This window comes from Populus nigra, chromosome 12 (genome assembly GCF_951802175.1).
Source record: "Populus nigra chromosome 12, ddPopNigr1.1, whole genome shotgun sequence".
In the NCBI taxonomy this organism is placed as follows: Eukaryota; Viridiplantae; Streptophyta; class Magnoliopsida; order Malpighiales; family Salicaceae; genus Populus; species Populus nigra.
Window position 1 is genome coordinate 12,129,351 of NC_084863.1, and position 20,462 is coordinate 12,149,812.

At 31.3% G+C, this 20,462-nt stretch overlaps 1 protein-coding gene and 1 non-coding gene across 2 annotated transcripts; one reads left to right on the forward strand and one right to left on the reverse strand.

Annotated features, from left to right (window-relative positions):
- The first annotated feature begins 673 nt into the window (after positions 1-673).
- On the forward strand, positions 674-745 carry TRNAE-UUC (transfer RNA glutamic acid (anticodon UUC)). Its single transcript has one exon. It is a non-coding gene; the product is annotated as a tRNA-Glu (tRNA).
- A 934-nt stretch (positions 746-1,679) lies between these two features.
- Positions 1,680-8,879, reverse strand: LOC133669742 (probable alkaline/neutral invertase D). Its single transcript, XM_062089990.1, has 5 exons — positions 8,722-8,879; positions 7,468-7,901; positions 5,106-5,537; positions 3,334-3,892; positions 1,680-2,327 (listed from the first exon to the last, which is right to left on the reverse strand). The coding sequence occupies exons 2-5, from the start codon at positions 7,852-7,854 to the stop codon at positions 2,032-2,034; spliced, it is 1,674 nt and encodes a 557-aa protein (XP_061945974.1). The 5' UTR covers positions 7,855-7,901; positions 8,722-8,879; the 3' UTR covers positions 1,680-2,031.
- Between the last annotated feature and the right edge of the window lie 11,583 nt (positions 8,880-20,462).

Below are 20,462 nucleotides of genomic sequence, written 5' to 3' on the forward strand. Positions count from 1 at the left end.
TGTGCGGCCATGAACTTCAATTATGTTATGAATCTAGGAAATGAGAAGAAAGAGGAAAGGGGAGCTCAGCTTTCCTTTACCATCTTACACACTTCAAGCCCTTTGTTTTTTATATTTTTAGATCTTTTTAATTTTTATATGTTAATATCAAAAATAATTTTTTAAAAAAATTATTTTAATATATTTTTGAACAAAAATCATTTTAAAAAATAATTATTACCACACTCTCAAGTACCATAATCACTCCCAAAGCTTCTTTGATGTTGGAAGACCAATGACACAAATCATTTAGTTAGAATTTGTACGGATCACTAATTTTTTTTTTTATTTACGTGGGGTGTTCGGACCAGCTTGCACGCACCACGACTATTTCCCACGGCTCACTAGACATCCTGCAAGGCCAGGAACAGGTAAGGCACCGCGGGGGTGACAGACATGCATATAAAGGGTCGAACCCGGAACGAGAATGGAACAAGTCACATGATTAACCACAACAACTAGACCTTCAAGTACGGATCACTAATTTTAATATGGCTGATAGTTGAAATCCAATTGAACTTACAAGCTAATTTCAGCAGGGTATGTTTGGTCAGGTTTTAATTTACACCACACAAAATTCTCCATCGTAAAATCTATTAAGTATTAGTGTTTACCATCATAAACTCACAATAATTCCGTTGTCGTCCAGCGGTTAGGATATCTGGCTTTCACCCAGGAGACCCGGGTTCGATTCCCGGCAACGGAATATATTTTTATACTTACATGCTGTTGGAGATGCAGTGTTTCGAGGTGTAAATTTTGGCTCTTAATATATATATTTTTTGACAAATTGTGTCGAGGATGGTAATTGGGGCATGACCAAAACCTTAAAGAATTAAATAAATGAATATATTTTTTTATTGCATGAGCTGTGGATTCTGATTCACAGCCAAAATGGACTGGGAAATTCTTCATTTTCTGCGAGATAGTGGAGGAGAGGAGGGGGAGGAATCCTTGATGAAGACCTGGGAGAATGTTTCACGTGGACATGGCACAAGTTTTGTTCTTGTTCTTGGCCCATTCAAGATCACTGGAGGACCATTGGAGTTGCAGGCATAGAAAGGAAAAGGAAAAGGAAAAGCAATTTCAAGTGAATCCAATCCATGAAAAATTCTCCAACTACACTGGGTCCTTCACCAAGAACATACTGAACTTAAGTTTTGAAGTAAAAATAATAAAATATTGTGGAATATAAGAAATTTCAATCCAGAAAATCAATCAATCATCCTATCCTAACTTTAAATGATACAAAAACAATATAAACATGGGACTTTTTTTTTTTTCTTTTAATCAACACTGATTTCCTATTCTCCAGCATTGTTTCCCAATTTTATTGTTTGTGGTCCATCAGTAGATGGCATTTTCTTCCTTCGCATCATGTCCTCTTATGGCCACAACATAAAACTTTATTATTCCTTTTGAAGAAAGAAAGAAAGGGATCAAAAGAAAGACATGGTCCCCAACTTGTCTCTGCGAGAAAATTTAGCAGGTTGCCGAGAAATGCTTGGTTACTATTAACAGCATTATAATTCTTGTTGTTTTCATCTGGGAAGACATCAAAATAGCTCTAAAATGTTAAAAAAAAGGCAGATCAATAACTATAAAATGTTAAAAAAAGAAGCTGTTTTGCACAGTAAGGATGCATCAAATTTGAATCCAAAAGTCTGTATTTCATGGAACTTTTCCAGTCCTTGATCGGCAATTAACACATATCTTGTTCCATTGCTGGTGTCAAAAGCTAATATGAACCGATTACGGCATTTCGAAGATGCCATTCAAAAACTATTGAAACACAGCAAAATGCATCTCTTATTTGAAAAGCAGGGCATGGTCTTTGCAGAAACTATTGTACACAAAACCAAAAGTCCAATCAAACCTACGAGGACAAACGCCAAAGAATGGTGCTGTAATGAAACCCCGCATTTCTCACCTTCCGTGTTCTTTCCCTATTTTTTTCTTTTCTTTTCTTTTCTTTTTCTATATCATGCCCCCCTAGCAAGTCCAAGAAGATGATCTCCTGAGCACAGGCTTCATTTGCCTGTCCTCTTCCAAAGAAATCATCCCCAAGTGTGAAGGGTCCTCCAGCATCATCTTTGCCACCAAGTATCCAGCAATTGACCATGTCTGGTATTTCCTTGCCTGTTTACCAACATATCTGCCAAGTTTCCCATCATAATATTCTGGCCAGCCATCTTTCAGAAGACGGGTCTCAGCAAGATCAATCGCTTTTCTTGCAATTTGGGGTCGTCCCGTTTTGATGCATGCAGCAGTCAGCAACCATAAAAGCACTGCATTTCATGTAACAAAAGGGAAAGGAGAAAAAAAAAAAACATGATGCAAGAGGATAACACATGTTATGAAAATACAAAAAAATATTCATCCACTACATATTGTGTGAAAGACTTTCAAAAGTAGGTTCAGCGAAACAGAAATAACAGATTAAAGAAATTGACACTGCTAAAATTCTTAATGTCAACAATTCAGTATTAGAAAAGGAAGCGATGGAGATATGATCTTTTAGCTCATGAAACTTGATAAGGCAATAGATCTAGCAGTGCCGTTTAATCTACATTACACTTGTGTCCAAATCAGAACAGTGAATGAGTGAGCAGCTCATCCTACAGTTAGAAATTGGTTTATTGAATTCACTTATGAACTTACGAATTTATCTAACACGACCAATGCATTCCACTACCTAGGCACTGCCCAAATCCTGCTACTACTATTCTGGAGACTGCTCTATGTTGCATGGATAAAAAAAGAAAGAATAAACAAACTACCAGTGCATGATAATCCAGCCAGAGCTTCTCGATAATTTATACCATTTATGCATGCAAGCTAGTCATGTTATGAATATTCAAAAAGCATCTCTAATGAAATTCATGGATATCCACAAATTAGAGCAATTTGAGGATCGCTGAAAGAAGATAAATCTGGGTCCACCTAAATACCATTCCAGCATCTCATATTAGTTTCCAGCTCCCACTCCAGAACAAAATCTCTGCGTGCATAAGGTCTTGGCTATAACTAAGTTGAACAATAATAATTGAAAGGGGATAATGAAAGCTAAATTTAAAATCTAGACCATATGATTGGTGTTTTCTGTTTACTAGCTTCTCAATTTAAAATACAATTCTATGGTTTCAGATTCAGCCTTGTAACTCCAAATAGTAATCAATGAACCTAATGAAGTGTGGCAGGAAGACTATCCTCATGGAAGGGCATATTTATTAGTTAATCTCTTTTAGTCACAAGAGAAAGTAACCAATTAAACAGACAGAACGAGGAACAAACCTGGCCATGATCCTCCATTATGATAGCTCCATCTGGTATTCTTAGGATCACAACCAGTTACAATTCGCCATTCATGACTTTCTATCGCAGGATAGGCTATTTTCAGAGGCATTTCTCCTACCAGCTCCTCCCAGCGAGCTTCAATGAGATCCATGATAGCCATTGCTTGTTCATGGGTTGCAAGAGAAGACAGAATGGCAATGCAATTACCTAAAGCAAACCATCTGAAATCCATCCTTGCAGGACTAACATTGCCAATAAAGTAGCCTCCACGAATTGGCATGAAATCAAACACCCAATCTGGGATTGAATCAGGAATAACGTTGAACTTATTTACAGCAGTGTGAGAATACTCCTCAGTCTTATATCTGTATATGTCATTCAGTTGTTGAAAGTCAAGCCAGAAGTAACTCCGCATGTGATAGCTCAAGGCATGCAAACGTTTCACAATTCTCTCAATAAATTCTTTTCCTTCTTGATCGTGTTTCAACATTGAGCTAGCGCTTCTCAACGCCATGAAAAAAAGTGCTTGAATCTCAATAGGATAACCATAGATACCCTGCAAATAAATCCATCCAGTTAGAACATGCAACAAGGTTGAACTTAACAAAACCCTAGGAGGTGATGAGTGGACTGATGCCTAACATTTGAAATGAAGATATATCTCATATCAAACACCTTTTGTAATGCTAAACAGATCCTGCAAGAAAAATTATACAATACTATGCATTTAGTTTACGTGTGCATACACAAGTGTGGTTGAGGGTGCATGGGAGACTTGACTATGATAATTTGGCCTCTACGTGAATTACTGTGAGGTCAAAGTAACATTTTGTCATAATGACTGGATGCCAGTGATTGAAGCATGCCAATGCTCAATGAGAAAAACTAATCCCCACGTTCTGGCTTTCACATAGAGTAATAATTTCTTCCTTTAATTTTTCATAATTAGTTTTGACATTACTCCATGTTTGTTTATTTGACGGCATTTGTCTATTAAGAGAAAACACAGAAGGATGGCATTATCTGTTGCATTAAAGCAGAGCAAGAAGGAAACAAAGAGTTGATTCCGAAGTACTTCTTAACTGCAAAGGACTTCAATTTACTAAGAAATTGAATATTGTGATATGATATGCAGGCTACATGATAAATAAAGATTCAACTGTACACGATTGCATGTAGCACTTCACATCAAACAAAACAGGAAAGTTAGACTTGCAACTGCCTAGGCTGCAGGTGCTTACTCAACACCAAGCTAAGCAAGCTCCATTGGCATTTAACCGACATCAAAAAGGCTCAATGTATGTAACAGGGTGTTTAAATTTCGCACATGCTCCATATGAATGCATTTGCAGTGTGCTAATTTTCGGTTATGCTTATATCCTTTTATGCTAATCATTTGCAGTTCGCCATAATTCCCCTCCTGTTTAAAGAAAGGGGAGGGATACAAACATGTAACTGATAGCTAAAACAAAGATGTTGTGAACCCCAAGAATCAATTTCATCAATCTGTTCTGTGCCCGATGTCTACTATTTTTTGTTGGTGTTCGCTAGTTAGAAGAGAAATTATGTCAAAGAAGTAATGGCTGCTTGGCCTAATGATTACAGTTACAAGAATGAGTTAACTAGAATCTCCACCATTCTTTCAGAAGAAATCAAATCACTTGATCTTTAAAAGCATTTTGTGAGGCATAAATATTAAAATTAACCGCAGCATAGTCACAAACATACACATGGAGAGAGAGGGAGTGTGAGACACGAGAACAGCTTACCATTCTGCGATCAATCATGGAGCATCCATCGGCGCAAAGAAGGGTAGGGAAAGTATCAAACCCCTCCGACAAGCAGAGCGTCAAAATGAGCTTTATTCCCTTCTGACACTCTGGTCTCTCTGCCAGGGATAAATCTCCAGTAGACTTCGTATATGCTCGAAGAAGAATGATCCACCAGAAACCAGAGTCAACTGGAGCAACTCTTCCAATAGCACTCTCACCAAAATCTGCAACAAGAGAGTCTGTTTTCCGAATAGGATCATGGAGAACTTTAAAGCTGGCTGGCATTGCCCCTTCACCAAGTTTGAATCGATCTATTCTCTTTTCCCACCCTTGGAGATACAGTGTCTTCAACAGGAAGTGCTTGACTATGTCAGGCTCACCATTCATCAGAAAAGCTAGGGCACTGGGTACAAAATCTCGTACAAAAACCTGAACAGAAGACCTCGAAAAATCAGATAAATGATACTACATTCAGATTCCCTGACAAATGCATATGATCTCATTTGCAACTACCTCCTACTTGAAAGTCAAAAGCAAAGGGCTTTATGAAATTTCAAATACATCACCTACAAAAAATTAATGGCTCTTATCAGTAGATTTAATTTTCAATTTATCCAACAATCAAACTCCTGCCTGACTTTATTCCATACTTCCGCTTAGTGCATTCTTCAAATATTATCAACTCATGTGTTTAATGAGTCTCTTCTTTGGTTGACATACAGAGCAAATAAAAATTGATCATTTCCCTATCGTTGAACACAATTTACAATTTCATGACATCCTCAATATCAATGATTCCCAACCCCGAAAGGGCCGAAGTGGATCCACCATCAGCTAAAAACAGTTATTTATGCTTATTGCAGCGTAGTAATTAAAGATCCTTCTTCCTTTTTGATGCAAACAATTAACAAGATACAATAACACCATACAAAAACAATCTGTTATGATACGGTTCAGCCTATGGTTACTCGTGATGGGATTCGGTTGGGAGCTTGGGTTTGAGGGGAAGACCATTCAACCAAGTGGGGGTTTTTCCTTGGGTTTTAGCTTGTATTACATTTAGCCATGTTGGGTTTTCACTTTGGGATGTGTTCAGCCAGATTGGATTTGTTGTTGTTGATGGGTTCGGCCCAATTATGGAGGAGTTAGTTTTGGCCAGATCTGATTTGGACTTTGTGGATGTGCACGGGCTACATGGAGTCTAAAAGTGACTAGGATTAATTAGGGTGTTGGGGTCCTTTTCCTACAAGGATTTGTCAAAAATCCTAGCTGAATTTTAGTTCATGATAGGCAGTTACAAGACTGAATTGGAGAGGGATTATTGTGTTTTCATATTGGACAAGGATTCCATATCTAACATGGAAAACAAGGGGTGGCAGCATGTGGGAGTAAATTCCCCTATTTATTTGTCCATTATAAGCAAGGATTCCTTTCCTTACAAGGAGAACAAGAGGCGGCTATATTTGGAGGACTTTCATTGTTGCTTTCTTTCATTTCTCTTGCAGGATTTCCTTACTTTAAAGGAGATTATGGCAGGCTTTAAAAATAGAAGAATTTAGCAACTCTCTTCCCTATTTTTCAGAGCATCAATTCAACCAAACAAGGAAAGAAAATCAAGCATTCAGGGCAGCATGTTCCAAACATGGAAAGACGTTTAACAGGGTCGGCAAGCACACATTATTCCTACGCAAGTCAAACCCGACTACACAAGGAAAAATCAAGCCAGGGATAGTTTTGGGGGCTGATTTTTTCCTTGTATTATTCTGAATATTTTACATGGTTTTATGTTGTTTTAAGTATTATTTGAACCATACTATTTCAATTTAGGTTTTTAAATTCAGTTGGGCCTGTTCTGGCCAAAATTAAGTGTTCTAGGTCTGTTTTAGGCATTAAGCTTGTGTTATCTCAAAGCCCAATGGTTTGCGACCCAATATGGATCTATTAGGGTTAATTATCTTAGGATTATATAATGTTTTCCTTGTAGCGAATTTTAGTAGCCTTCAGATTAATAATATTATTGTGTTTTTCTGGAAGCAAACGTGTTCTTTGCAGTGACAAGGAAGAAAACCTGACTTATTAAGATATAACTTGGTGTCAATTCATGAATTCTAATTCTTAGTTACAGGTTAACTATGGGTTAAGATTCTCAAACTTGATTTTCAGCTTTTTTAGAGAAGTATCATCTTTGTTAGGGCTTAACTGACCATGTGATCAAGAAATCCGCGCCATATTAAATCTCGTAACATGTCAACCATTGGACACAAATCAAACCAAGAAGAAACATCCCAATGCCTGATGTTCCATTAATCACACAGAAAACTAGCAATACCGCAAAGAGGATGTTAAAAAAAATATTTACCTGGTCATAGTTTAAGACCTCCTCTGAGGCATGGTCATATGCTGCTATAGTACCAACCGGTTGGCCTCTGAAGTAAACTAAAGACCTCCGTAGAGCCTCCCACGCATCAGCCACCATGGGGTGAGGCTCAAACGAGTTGCGAGTTGATGAGGCTGGTGTGTTAAACCCTGACCTTCCACCAGGTGAATATGTGGTCTCAAAGGTATCAATTCCTCTTGCAAGCCCGATCGAGAGCTCGCTTAGAGACCTCTCATCAAACGATCTCTGCCTCTCTATGTTCAACTTTGGCTTGTCAAGGAGGCGAGAGAGATCAAAATCATCCATTTCGGATATTGAACACACTGAGCTCACGTTCCTAAGCCCCCCCATCTCTTTAGTCCCATCCATTTGTTTTTCTCTCTCAATCCTTGAATACTACAGAGAAAGCTTTGTTTCTATCACCAAATGCAAAACAAGAATCACAGCTTTAGAATACAGACATTCAACGGTCAGACAAACAAATAAATTATCTAACACACACACAAATATCATCAACATGAAAGTGAGAACCAGAAATAGAAATTTGGAAAGCTCAAAATAGAAACTGTAATGTGCTATAAACACTATTTATAAGCGAAATTATTAACCTCTTATCCATTAATATATACTCCGTCATTTTACCACTGATTAAAACTTATCTGGTACTATAGCTTTATATACGTTGAATGTGCTAACAACAAGAAGAAGAAAATTCGGACTTGTAAAACTCAACCAGTTCTCTTATCTACCACCTAATTTCATGGGATTTAAAAACAATAAACCAAAAAAAAAAACCCCCATTTTTAATTAACTAAAAAAATGAAAACAAAACCATTCAAGAACAGAGTATCAGGGCAAATTAACAAGCTTTACAAATTAAAAAATGAAAAACAAAAATACCATTTTTGTAGTTTTACACAAAAAGATTACATTTAAATTTCAATTACATTTACCATTAAAAACCAAAAAATAAAACTTGAAAGCCAACACCAGCACATCAAGATCCGCAAAAATATCAAAATAACACAAGACAGAGACTTTTTTGTGTACTGCCCAAACAAATAAAAAGAACACTTTATGGAAAAATGTAAAACAAAAGGTCAAGATTGTGAGTTTCAACAAAGAAAGCATCAAAATTGAGACGCAAAAACCCAGATCTAAAAGCCTTTAAAGAAATGCTTCTTTTTAACATCCACACAGAAGAGGAGAGAGCCAAACAAAGAAGATTAAGAAAACCTTTGCAAAGAGTAAATGACGGATAATGAATCCCTCCGGCGACGGCGACGGCGACTTCGCCGGCAAATGGTCGGTGAAGAGAGAAAGAAAAGGCAAAGACACAGCAGAGAGAGAGTGTTGAAAGAGAGAAAAAGAGAACGTTGTGGCAAGAGCTGATATTTATAGTTAGAGAGAGAGAGAGAGACCCCAAACGTTTTTTTCTCTGTAAGAAAGGAGACTGGCAATAGCCGGTTCACGGGGCACGAGGAAAAAATGATTCTGATTTGATGGTCTGACGTGGAGAAAACGACAACGTTTGATACAAGTCATGATTTTGATAAGTCAGTCTTGGATTTTCCACTGGCAACGTGTTTTATCGGTTTCTGTGTGGGGGTCCATATTATTATTACAGTGATGATCATGGATTAAGATTAAATTAAGATCGAGTTGGGGTTAGGTAGGATTAAAAAGGTGATTAGGTAGAGTAATAAACTTGGGGTGAAAAGTGACAGCTTAAGTTAATCCCTCTCTCTCTAATTTTTTAACTGTCTTGCCGTGTTCATGTTGCAACTTGCAAGGAGAGTTAGGGTTATAAATCCTTTTCAGACTTGCTTCGGTTTACCTGTTCTTCTGGGTTTTTTTTTAATATATAAAAAAATAATAGTTAAACAGTTGCCCACACGAATTAATTAGTTCCATTTGTTTATTTTTATTTATTTATTAATAACCTAGATTGATTAACTAAATCAATCCATAACCTTATGGCCATTAGTAATGTGATTTAACTTGGTTTGTTCGCACAAGCGATTCAAGATTCGGTTAATGTAAGATTTAATCTAAATTGGATTTAAAAAAAATTAAGTAACTTTATTAAACTTGAGTAATCTAATACATCAACTCATAATCTTGTTGATTAATCAAAATTTGATTTGATTTTTTTAAATATAGTTTTAACTCTTTAAAAAAATTAAAAAAACTTCATTTTAATTAAATTATTAATATGATCAATACACCTAACCAATGGCCCCATTCAAGTATAGTATAGTGTATATATATATATAAAACGTTGGTTGAGTTAAGGCCGATGAAATTGGTGCATTCTTAAGAACCAGCAATTACGCAATCTAATAATTAAAATCTTACCTAAAGGTGTCAAATTACAATTTTCTCTCGAATAAATGTCAAGTTTAGAGAAATAAATCTTCAGGGCTTAATAAATTGAGTGCTTAATTTCTTGATATCTTTATTAATATTTCTAGTTATTTTGGATAAAAAATAGAATATTTTTATTCAAAAAAGAGATTTTTTCGGTTACGACAATTACATTTTAAGGATGAAATTTATATATATAAAAAGACAATTAATTAGAATGTGAAATAAGCTAATTAATATGAGAGTGTAAATGTTTTTATTCTTTTTTAAAAAATAGGTACTTAATTAGGAAAGGGTATTGCATGTTCAAGTAAGATATATATATATATATAGAAAGATATCCATATATATATATAATTGAAAATCAAATTTTATCCTTTAGAATATTCGAAGTACATAAACATAGCTTTGGAATCAATTTTGTTAACAAAGTTTTTCTCTTTCTAAAATTACAAAAAAAATCATGAATAAAGTATCTCCAAAACTTTAGGAAGATTCTAGATGAAAGATTCTTTAAGAAATGTGCCCTTTGTACCTTCTTACAAGAATCTTCCCACGGCACTTTTATATGCAAGCAAAGAGATTAAAAACAACATTAACAAAAAAAAAAAAAGAGGTTAGAAAGAAGTAACTTAGCCATTTTACTTGGTACTTCTAGTTTGGTAGGTTGCAAGTCAGATTCTTGAACTGCAGGCAACCAACCACCACATTTGCAACGTGCATACTTGCCCTATATATATATAAAAGCACCCTATGAGTTTAGTAAATATACATGTACTTTGAAACGTGCAAAACATGTTACTGAAAAAATTAATTTTATTTTGTTAAAATTTAATATGGTTTATATATTTTGAATTGTTTTGATGTACTGATATCAAAAATAATTTTTAAAAAATAAAAAAACATCATTAGCATGTATTTTAGCACAAAAAGTTATTTGAATAACAACCGCTACCACACTACTAAACACACTATTTAACTTCTTTACTAGTTAGGAAAAATCAGCTATAGTTTTGAATTATATTTTAAATATTTTTCATGATTTTTTAAAAATTTTTATATCCTTTTAATTTATTAATGTTAAAATTAATTTTTTTAAATGAAAAAAATATTATTTTAATATATTTATATAATTTAAAAAACAATAAAAAAAGATCGAACAATATTGTCATCTAATTAGCAAGTAACAATCCGAAAAGGATTCCAAGTGAAAGAAATGGTAAACAATCACGTATTTTTTAACATTCCAACACTCTTTTTTTCTTGAAATAAACATTTTTATATTATATAATATCCTCCCTGTATTGCAATTTTAAGTGCAAAATTATAACCATTGCAATATAAGGAAGAGTCTCTGCATATAAAATAATTGTTCACAAAGAGTTAAAACTCTATGAGACAAGCAGTGAATTAATGATATTATCAGTTCTATTTTTTTATTTTTTATAAGGAAGAGTCTCAAATATTGTTTCCATTTATGATCTCACCTTCACAATAATTTCCACATTCCGTTTTATAAAGCCAAGGATAAAATAAAGGGACATCAAAGAAAGATATATAAGAAGGCTATTTCTGATTTTTTTAGAATAGAAAAGATGGCTATTTAATTGGATTGTTTATAATTAATTAATTAATTAATTAATTAATTGGATTGTTAATAGAACTCTCTTTATTTAGGAAATCTGATGTGAAGTCGAATTTCTTTTTAAACGTGATAAATATTATATATGAACTCTGGAGGTTTTTAGATTTTAGATTGGTTATAGATTATTCATACGAGAAGAGATTAATAAAGTGTTGGTTTAACGGTTAAATTATATTTTTGTAAAAATAAAAATAAAAATTTAATTTTTAAAAAGTATATTTATGAAAAGGAATAATTATGAACCCCGAACAGAACTATTCAGATTAAAAAAAAAAAGAAAAAAAAGAAGAAGGTGAAAGAGAGATTGTGAATTGCGATGATGACCATGACCTGCGTGTTTTCGTTGCAATTTCGAAGTAAACTTGACTTGCACGCCAGCATGAATCCAACTCAGATCCGAGCAGACATGTTGATTTTTCTTCTATTCATTGATTAAAATTTTTATAGTTGCTATATACGTATATGTATGAGTTTATGGTCATGGAAATTAGAGCCTTTGAATCATTAATTATTAGATTTATGCATGTAGTTTTGGAGCTCGTTTTGAAAACATTTTCAATTTAAAAAACTGAAAAATATATTTATATTATACTCTTTTTTATTTGAAGAAAAATGATAAAGTAGAAATCGTGGTTTTATATGATTGCTCTTATTATTATTTTTTTACCTACCTCTTTGTTTGATTCCATAACTTAAAATAATTACCATTACTACTACTATTACTATATTACTACTAGATAAATTCAAACTAGAACACATAGATAAATATTGATCTATTTCACATGCTTTGTTAAATAAAAAAATTCAATAAATCTCAAATATTTACTTATAAAATCTAAAAAATACCAGATACATAAAAGAACTACAAGTTAAAATTCAAACTTATATAACAAACAGTTAATTAAATATAAAAAGAAAAAGCTCACAATACAAGCTTAACATAAACACTCCAAACAAGTAATTTAAATATCAATAATTAACAAGTATATTCTAATAAAAGACATTTTCACAAAAATAAAAATAAAATTCTCTACACTAGATCTTTAAATTTTTCATATACTTATCAATTGGTTTTGGATTAGATAAAGGGCTTGCAACTTTATTGGGCATTTCTTTATACCTTTTGACTTTAGCTAAATCTCTTTTACCTTTAGCACATAAAGAAGATGCTAACATTTTCAAACAAGAATTAAACTCTTCAAGCTTAGTTTCCTTCATAACACGATTATAGTTAGGGAAAAAGTTATTTTTTAGATGTTTTCCTATAGAACCCTCACTATAAGACTTTTCTCCTTTAGTGACATGAGCCCCTCGGCTAAGAAGATCTTTCTCATTTTGATCTTATTAATTAGAGCTAAGGGGTAATTGACTAAATGATTGATGAATGAGTCCAATTGCCATAGACTTGTTAAATACTTGACCAAACATCTCATAACTACGACATCCATTTTATTTGTATATGATGAAGTTCTTGTGTTTCTATAATTTAAACTTGATGTATTATATAAACAAGTTTGAAATAAAAATTATTACTATCAAGGTTTACTAAATAAAATAAAATAAAATGTTCATTACAATTTTAAATATTTTCCAAACATCTATAATGGAAAATACTTGATTTGAGCTTGAACAATATGTAACTTTAATATGACTTAACAACTTAAAAAATTGATGATGTTTAAGTGATTTTACTTTTCTTGTAACCTATCTGTTGTATATTTTTGCCAAGTAATTAAAAATAACTCCTCATCTATCTTATGTCAGTATGCTAACTTAAAGCCAGGTATACTAATTGGATCCCTTAGAACTCTCTCGTATAAAATTACTAAAAAAAGAGGCATTATTATTCTTTTCAAACTATTTCATACATTTCCCCATCTAAACACCAAATAAAATACTATAGTAATGTGAGTTATTATATTATTAATCATATTTATATTTCTTACACTATCAACAATACACCAATACGTGGGTTTCGCACCTTAATCTTTCTAACAATACACCAAGAAATCCATGATCGGGTTTGATATGTTGAAGACAAGTGATCCCATAAAAAATACATAAAAAAATACAAGGATATAAAGGTATTAATTTATGCGGTGATAATAAGTCTTTTTGATGCCGTGAAAATCAATCAACTTACATAAATATTAGTATGATTGTGAGCATGGTTGAATATGAATATGGTTTAATATAGTAATTGTAAGTAAACTTATATGTCTGACCCATGTGTATGTGGATCGGTGTTGGTTTTGCAGGCATAAAATCAAACTATTTATAGGACATGTAACATAATTACTCTCTTCACAGTCCCCTCAATGGTGAACCCGTAACTTTACCTCTTATACACATCATGTATCGATGCATACCTATATGATATATTTGATAACAAACTGTTAATATTCCAAGAGTATAACATTAAATAATAGCAAATAACATTAATATAAAACAATAACAAATGTTTGTATACTATAATATAATAACAATAACATTAATATACAATTGTCTCAAGCCATATATCTGCCATGACATTCTTATGATAATAAACAAGTCTGACACAACCATCTATGATGTATCGATAAATGTAATCTAAGAATTATGTTCAGTTATAATTTGTTTATTCTTTAATCAGAGCATTATACAAAAAAAAAACCTCATTGTTCATATCAAAACCAACCCTAACCAATAACTTCCCATTAAACTTCTAATATAGGTAAGGGTCGTCAACATTTATCAATGAACGATAATACCTCAACCCTCAATTACAACTCTAAATGAACAAAACGCTCTTCTATGTATTATTATGTTACCATTTATCATCCTATGATCTAGTTAGATAATTTTAACAAGATTTAGTTATTGGAGTTTTGATAACAACATTGGCAATATTTGAAAAGATGTTTTGAATGAACCAAACAATCATTTTAGTACCTTATGTTATGAGAAATTAAAGTCATACTATTTACATATTATTGCTTGAATGGTTATAATATTCATGATTGCATCAACACTTATAATTAACAGAATCATATTGGCAATAAACTTTGAATCAAGCTGATAACAACATTCCATAACCAATAAATTGATATATATATGTGTGGTTCTGATAACTTTAAAGTCTTAAATGAATTATAATTCTTATGAAATTTACATGTATGTATCATTGAAATTTAGGTGTATGCATACATTATAATTGCATATAAATTATAGTTGAACACTACACCTTTTGTTTTAATGAGTTTGTTATATGCACCGCTTCAATGCATTAATTAATTTAGACTTAATTTGGAAGGTTCATCCAAAATTTAACTTAATAGTTATGTTTGAATTACTATGACTCAAAGCTCAGTTATTACATACCATTTTACCAGCTCTACTAATATCCTCATACTCAAGAATGGAAAGTTCCATGAATTGTTGTTGGTTTATTGGCTCACCAAACTCATTTTCTTCATGTGGGTCAACTAAACACAAAATAAGATTAACCTTATCTTTGGCATCAATTGGTTTAAAGTCATTATTAGCCAATACAATGTCAAACATAATTGAATCTTTTTTTTTCCATAACATTGGGTTTCTATGTTAGGTTCATTTTACCATTAATTATCCTAGATGGACTAATAAATTATGATGCTTATGCAGTCATTTGAGAACAACTTAGGATTTGAGTATGATCAATATTATAAGAAGAGTATACTCGTATAGGTCTATTGTTCAAGTAAAGCTCTATATATCGCAATCCTTGCATAAAGGTCAAATCAACCATAAACTTCAAATTAAAGCCACAAGAAATGGGAAAACAATATAATGATTTGGACATTCCTCAACTTGCATATCCTCCAACTAATGTCAACTTTGATTTCATTACAATTCCATCCAATGCTTTCATATATGATTTATTTTAATTTGACTAGTGAAATCTCTAATCTAACACTAAGAATATCATTATTTTCTCTACTGTGTGTGATATTATTATCTCTATCAACAATAGTACCACCATAATGGCATAACAATGCTATATTAGAAGACATATTCTATAAGACAACAAAACCCAATGCTATCATATAACAATCTCAAACAATAATTTTTTTTTAAAATTTTTAACTATTTGAACCATAATAATCTTAAACACTGACCAATTATCTCTAATTAAAAAAAATATAATTGGATAAAATTCAATAATTCTCACCAAAATTTATCTAACATTGCAAAAAATTACACAATTCATGTAGATAATAATATAAAAAATTATAAAAATTGATAAAAAAATCATTAATTCTAACAAATATTAACCAATTCTCATAACAGAAACAAAGAAGAAAGGAAATAAAGAGAGAAAATCTTGAAATTATTTTCTTATTGTTTTGTTTCTTATTGCTTAGAATTCTACTTTTTGTTTGATTTTCCATGATGAATTTTTTTCTTTTCCTTTTAAAGTTTTCTTCTCTCTTTATAACAATCTAAGAAATAAGAAAATCATTAATCACGATTACCCTAAATACAAAATGGTAAGGAATGTCTTCAGGAAAACAAAGTTGAAATACTTTTAGATTAAATACACTTTTTTTGATCCATATTATATGGTTTAAGGTATTTTTCTTTGTTTTTGATGTTCTTAACATGAGATTTATTAGGTTTTGAAGATGTGGATAAGAAATTATATTCTCACTAATTTGATTGTATAAGAATTTGATCAAATCATGTTGAAAATGAAGGTTTTACATTTGAGTAATTAACTAGATCAAGATGATCGGTTTTCTACAAATGGGTGTACTATTCAAGCATGCTACTAAAGACTGAAGATACAAGATTTATAATTTAATCCTAAATTTCAAGTTTATTCAATTCAGCCCTAGTGATTGTAATTGAAAAATATTAATCTGAACATGTTATCTAATTTTTAAACTTAGAAAAATATTATGAAACTCTATGGAATATACAATTTTTTTTTAAGTTTTAGATGGAGAATAAGAATTGGAATTAAAGTAGAAAATTGAACAGGCATTAGCTTTGCTATTTTTGATTATAAGTAATGCTATTTTTGTTTGTATAGCATAACTTCATTAGGCGAAAAGAAATGAAATGAGAGCCAAGCTAATATTCCTCATCTTACAGCAACAACTTATGCAAGTGAATTTGAAAACAATTTTAACAAAAATTAGATTTTAACAAAAATCACCTTGAAAAAGAATTACTACACCAATAAAAAAACAATACCTAAATTTTAGTTTTAATTTCTTACATAAAGAATAAGGGTGTGTTTGTTTCCTATGGTTTCTGAGAAACCACTTTTCAAATTAACTTTCCTGTGTTTGTTTGCTATTAGAAAAATTAGTCAACGAAAAACACTTTCGAGTTAAAGAAAAATTTAACTTGATTTCTAGAAAAGTGTTTTCCTTTTATTTTGGGTGGAAAACACTTTCCGGAAGTTGTGAAAAATTTAAAAATATCATAATATTTGCTGATTATATCAAATTTGATCCTCAAACTTTTGAATGCTATATATATATATATATATTGTTTTGAATATTTGTTTTTGAATTTTATCCCTTAGAATTTAATTTTTATATTAACTTTGGTCTTCATTTTTATAATTGTTATTTGTTTTTCCTTTATCATTTTTTAATTAAAATATTTTATATATCAAATTTGGTCCTTATTCTTTTGATCGTTACTTATTTTATTTGAAATAATTTATGAAATGTTAATTATTATTATTTTAATTTCTTTATCTTTTTATTTTTTTAGATTTGATATATATTATTTTGATTATTATTTATTTTATTTGAGATAGTTTATGAAATTATATTTTTTTTTTCAATTTCATTCTCATTCAACCTTTTAATTTGTAAGATTTGTTTCTCATTATTTTAATAAACTTGAAAAAAATAAAATATTAATAAGTTATTTTCCAGCTTATTTTCCATGATATAACCAAACACTGGAAAATATTTTTAATTTATTTTTCATTACACTATCAAATATCAAAAAATAATTCACTTTCACAGAACTTATTTTTCTAAAAAAACTAATTTTCAATAAATAAATGGATTCACATTAAATTATTTTATTAATTAGATTGTTTAAGCAGATAATATTGATAAGTTCAGACAATTTAAACATGACATGTTACACTGACCCTGTCAAGTTTTATGTCTTCACGACAGTATATAGAATTAGCAAGTGACGTCTTCTGCGTGATCCTCCATGGAAATATGGATCGGATTATCCTGGCCTGTTCTTCATAAAACGTTGACCAATTACCAAGGTGAGAATATTCCTCAAACCTTAATTGATCATCTGGCAAACGTTGCGAGCAGGCGTGTTCAGAGCTGGAAGCTTGTTTTGTTGACCTACTTCCGACATTTATGATCGAATTTCGGTTGTACAGAGTTTGCTCGGTTGTCTGTGACTATGACCTAGGTGCTAACCAACCAACCACCAAAAACCAACTTATCTAATAGTAATAAAAACTTAGAATTTTTTTATGGTTTCAAGTTTGAATTTTGTGTTTATTCATATAATAACCACTGAAAACTTACATGGTTGTTAATTTTAGGGCCCGTGAAATTAGTTAAGGTACGCGCAAGCTAACTCGGACACTCACGTTAAACTAAAAAAATAAATAAAGAGGTGTATAATATATATTTTTATTTTTATATTAGTATATCAAAATAATTTAAAAATATCAAATAAAAATTAATTTAAAATTAAAAAATTAAAATTTTATAAAACTCTGACTATACCGTTGCTTTAAACAGCTTTAAGTATCAAAGAAAGTGTTGTTTTGCATCAAGTTTCAATCGAGGTGGAGACAATTTTTTATTACATTTAACATTACGCTTTCCTTGTTTTATGTATTTTTTTTCTTTATCAAAATTTTGGTTATATATATATATTTATATTATGTTGCAAAAAGAAAAGAAAAAAAGACAAGCCTCTATCATCTAAACATTTCTTCTATGTAATTAAAAATAATTAATATTAATAAAACTGTCATCTGATAATACAACCTACCTATTATCATTGACCTTAAAACTCTTTTAAAGATCATTACTTCCAACTGGGTTTAGTTTTTCTTTTTATAACCAAAGATATGCATGCTTTGCTTCCCATTATTTCTATATTATAAAACTATGGTCTATGGCTCTTTGTGGCCTGATTTCAGGAGCTACGTATTATATTATTGTTAATTAAAAAATTAAATTAAATTAAGCGGGAGAATAGAGCAAGTGATGATCAGTGCTGGCATGTTGCACGCTACCACTAATTATTTTTAGAGAAAAAGTATATGAACAGATACGCTTCACCATAAAAGAAATAGTGTTGCTTCTATCGAAAATCATGGAATCATGGTTGTTGTTAGGACTGATTAATTCCAGGAACCGTTTGAACTCATTTGTGATGATAAATTAAGTTGTCAATTATGCAATAAACGTTTTAGCATTTGGACAAATTAATTTGGTATGTGGGTAAAGAATGGAAATTAACAAATAACGTGCATAATAATAATTATTTATCCTTTTTAGTTAAAAAATAAAAATAAAAGGAAGGGGGGGGGGGGGGAGGTTCAAAAATAATCTACTAGCTACGAATTGAATCTCAATATAAAAGTTTAATTGAGAAATTTCAATTCTTTGAGAATTGAGAAAAGTTCATTCGAGAAACTAAATTGAGTTGAGTAACTACTTTGAAGTTGAATGAAGAGTTGAATGACTACTTTGAAGTTTCTCAAAAAAGTGCCTAACACTACTAGAAAATGGTAAAACACTGGCGGAATATTTCATTATTATTTAAAGCCTGGTTCCATTGAAAATACAATTACCCATGAAATACCGGATGAAAAAATGTTATCGAAAAAAATATTGTTGGTGATTTTTATTATATTAGTAATTCTATTGATAATATAATTATTAATGAATTTATTGATAGAATTATCGTTCCAAACAAAAAAAATTATTGGCAATAATTCTGTTAGAAAATCCATCAGTAATTATGGCATATTACCAATGGAATAAACCGATAATAAATCTATCTGTGATTATATGCATATTGCTGATGGAATTCGTCCATCAAAGAATTACATTTAATAGTGGTAAGCCCAATAATTTTTTCTCAACTCTCTGGAACTCTCTAAAAGACTAAGTCAGACATTAATTCCGGTGGTATTAAATGTAATTATTTTTTTAAATTAAAGCAAACAATACAATTAAAAAATTATATTAAAATAGAAAGAAATTTCTATTATTAATTTTAAGAAATATTATTAAATACAATTTATCTATCTAGATAACAAAGGTTGGAGAAGGAGAAAATAAATATCTTCACTAGAACCAGGAGGGTGATGCGATGGAGCACATGTACCAGTTAGAGTTGCTAACAACTACTCGATGATATTCAATTTATACTTTAGTTTGGTCGTCTCAGCCCTAAGTTAGGTAATCTCAGCTTCAACCTATTCTCATATGATCGCCTGGACAACTGATGATTAATGACTCGATTTGAATTCTGAGGCTCTAACGATCGAGACACTACAACCCACCCACGTATCCTTTGTCGTTGTGTTGGAGATATCGTAAACTCAATCGTTATTGGGTCCACCGGTAGATCTAGTCTCTAACCACAAATCTAGATCAAGTTTTGGATGGGTCGAAGGATCATTATATCTCTCATGCAATCAGATGTTATATGTTTCTTGTAAAAAAAAGATCATCAAATATAAAAAAATATTCAATCCTACTTACCACAAACTTCTTGGCTTGGCTATCCACGAGTTGTTATACCCCTTTATGTTTGTCCTCCTTTGACATTTGAGTTTCAACAAAAAGCTTTATTGGTTTTGGATCACGTCCAAGTACCGTAATCTGTAAAAGAAAGCTACTATTAGTTAATTTTTTTTTCATATAATACAACAATTTAAAAAAAAAATCATCATATAAAACATCATCTTACTATTCGCTTTGCA

Excerpts from the sequence above, each read along its gene's own strand:
- LOC133669742 (XM_062089990.1), bottom strand. The coding sequence starts at position 7,854 with ATGGATGGGACTAAAGAGATGGGGGGGCTTAGGAACGTGAGCTCAGTG. Across the intron at positions 3,893-5,105 it reads CCATGATTGATCGCAGAATG|GGTATCTATGGTTATCCTAT; the intron begins GTAAGCTGTTCT and ends ATTTATTTGCAG. Across the intron at positions 2,328-3,333 it reads TAATGGAGGATCATGGCCAG|TGCTTTTATGGTTGCTGACT; the intron begins GTTTGTTCCTCG and ends CATGAAATGCAG.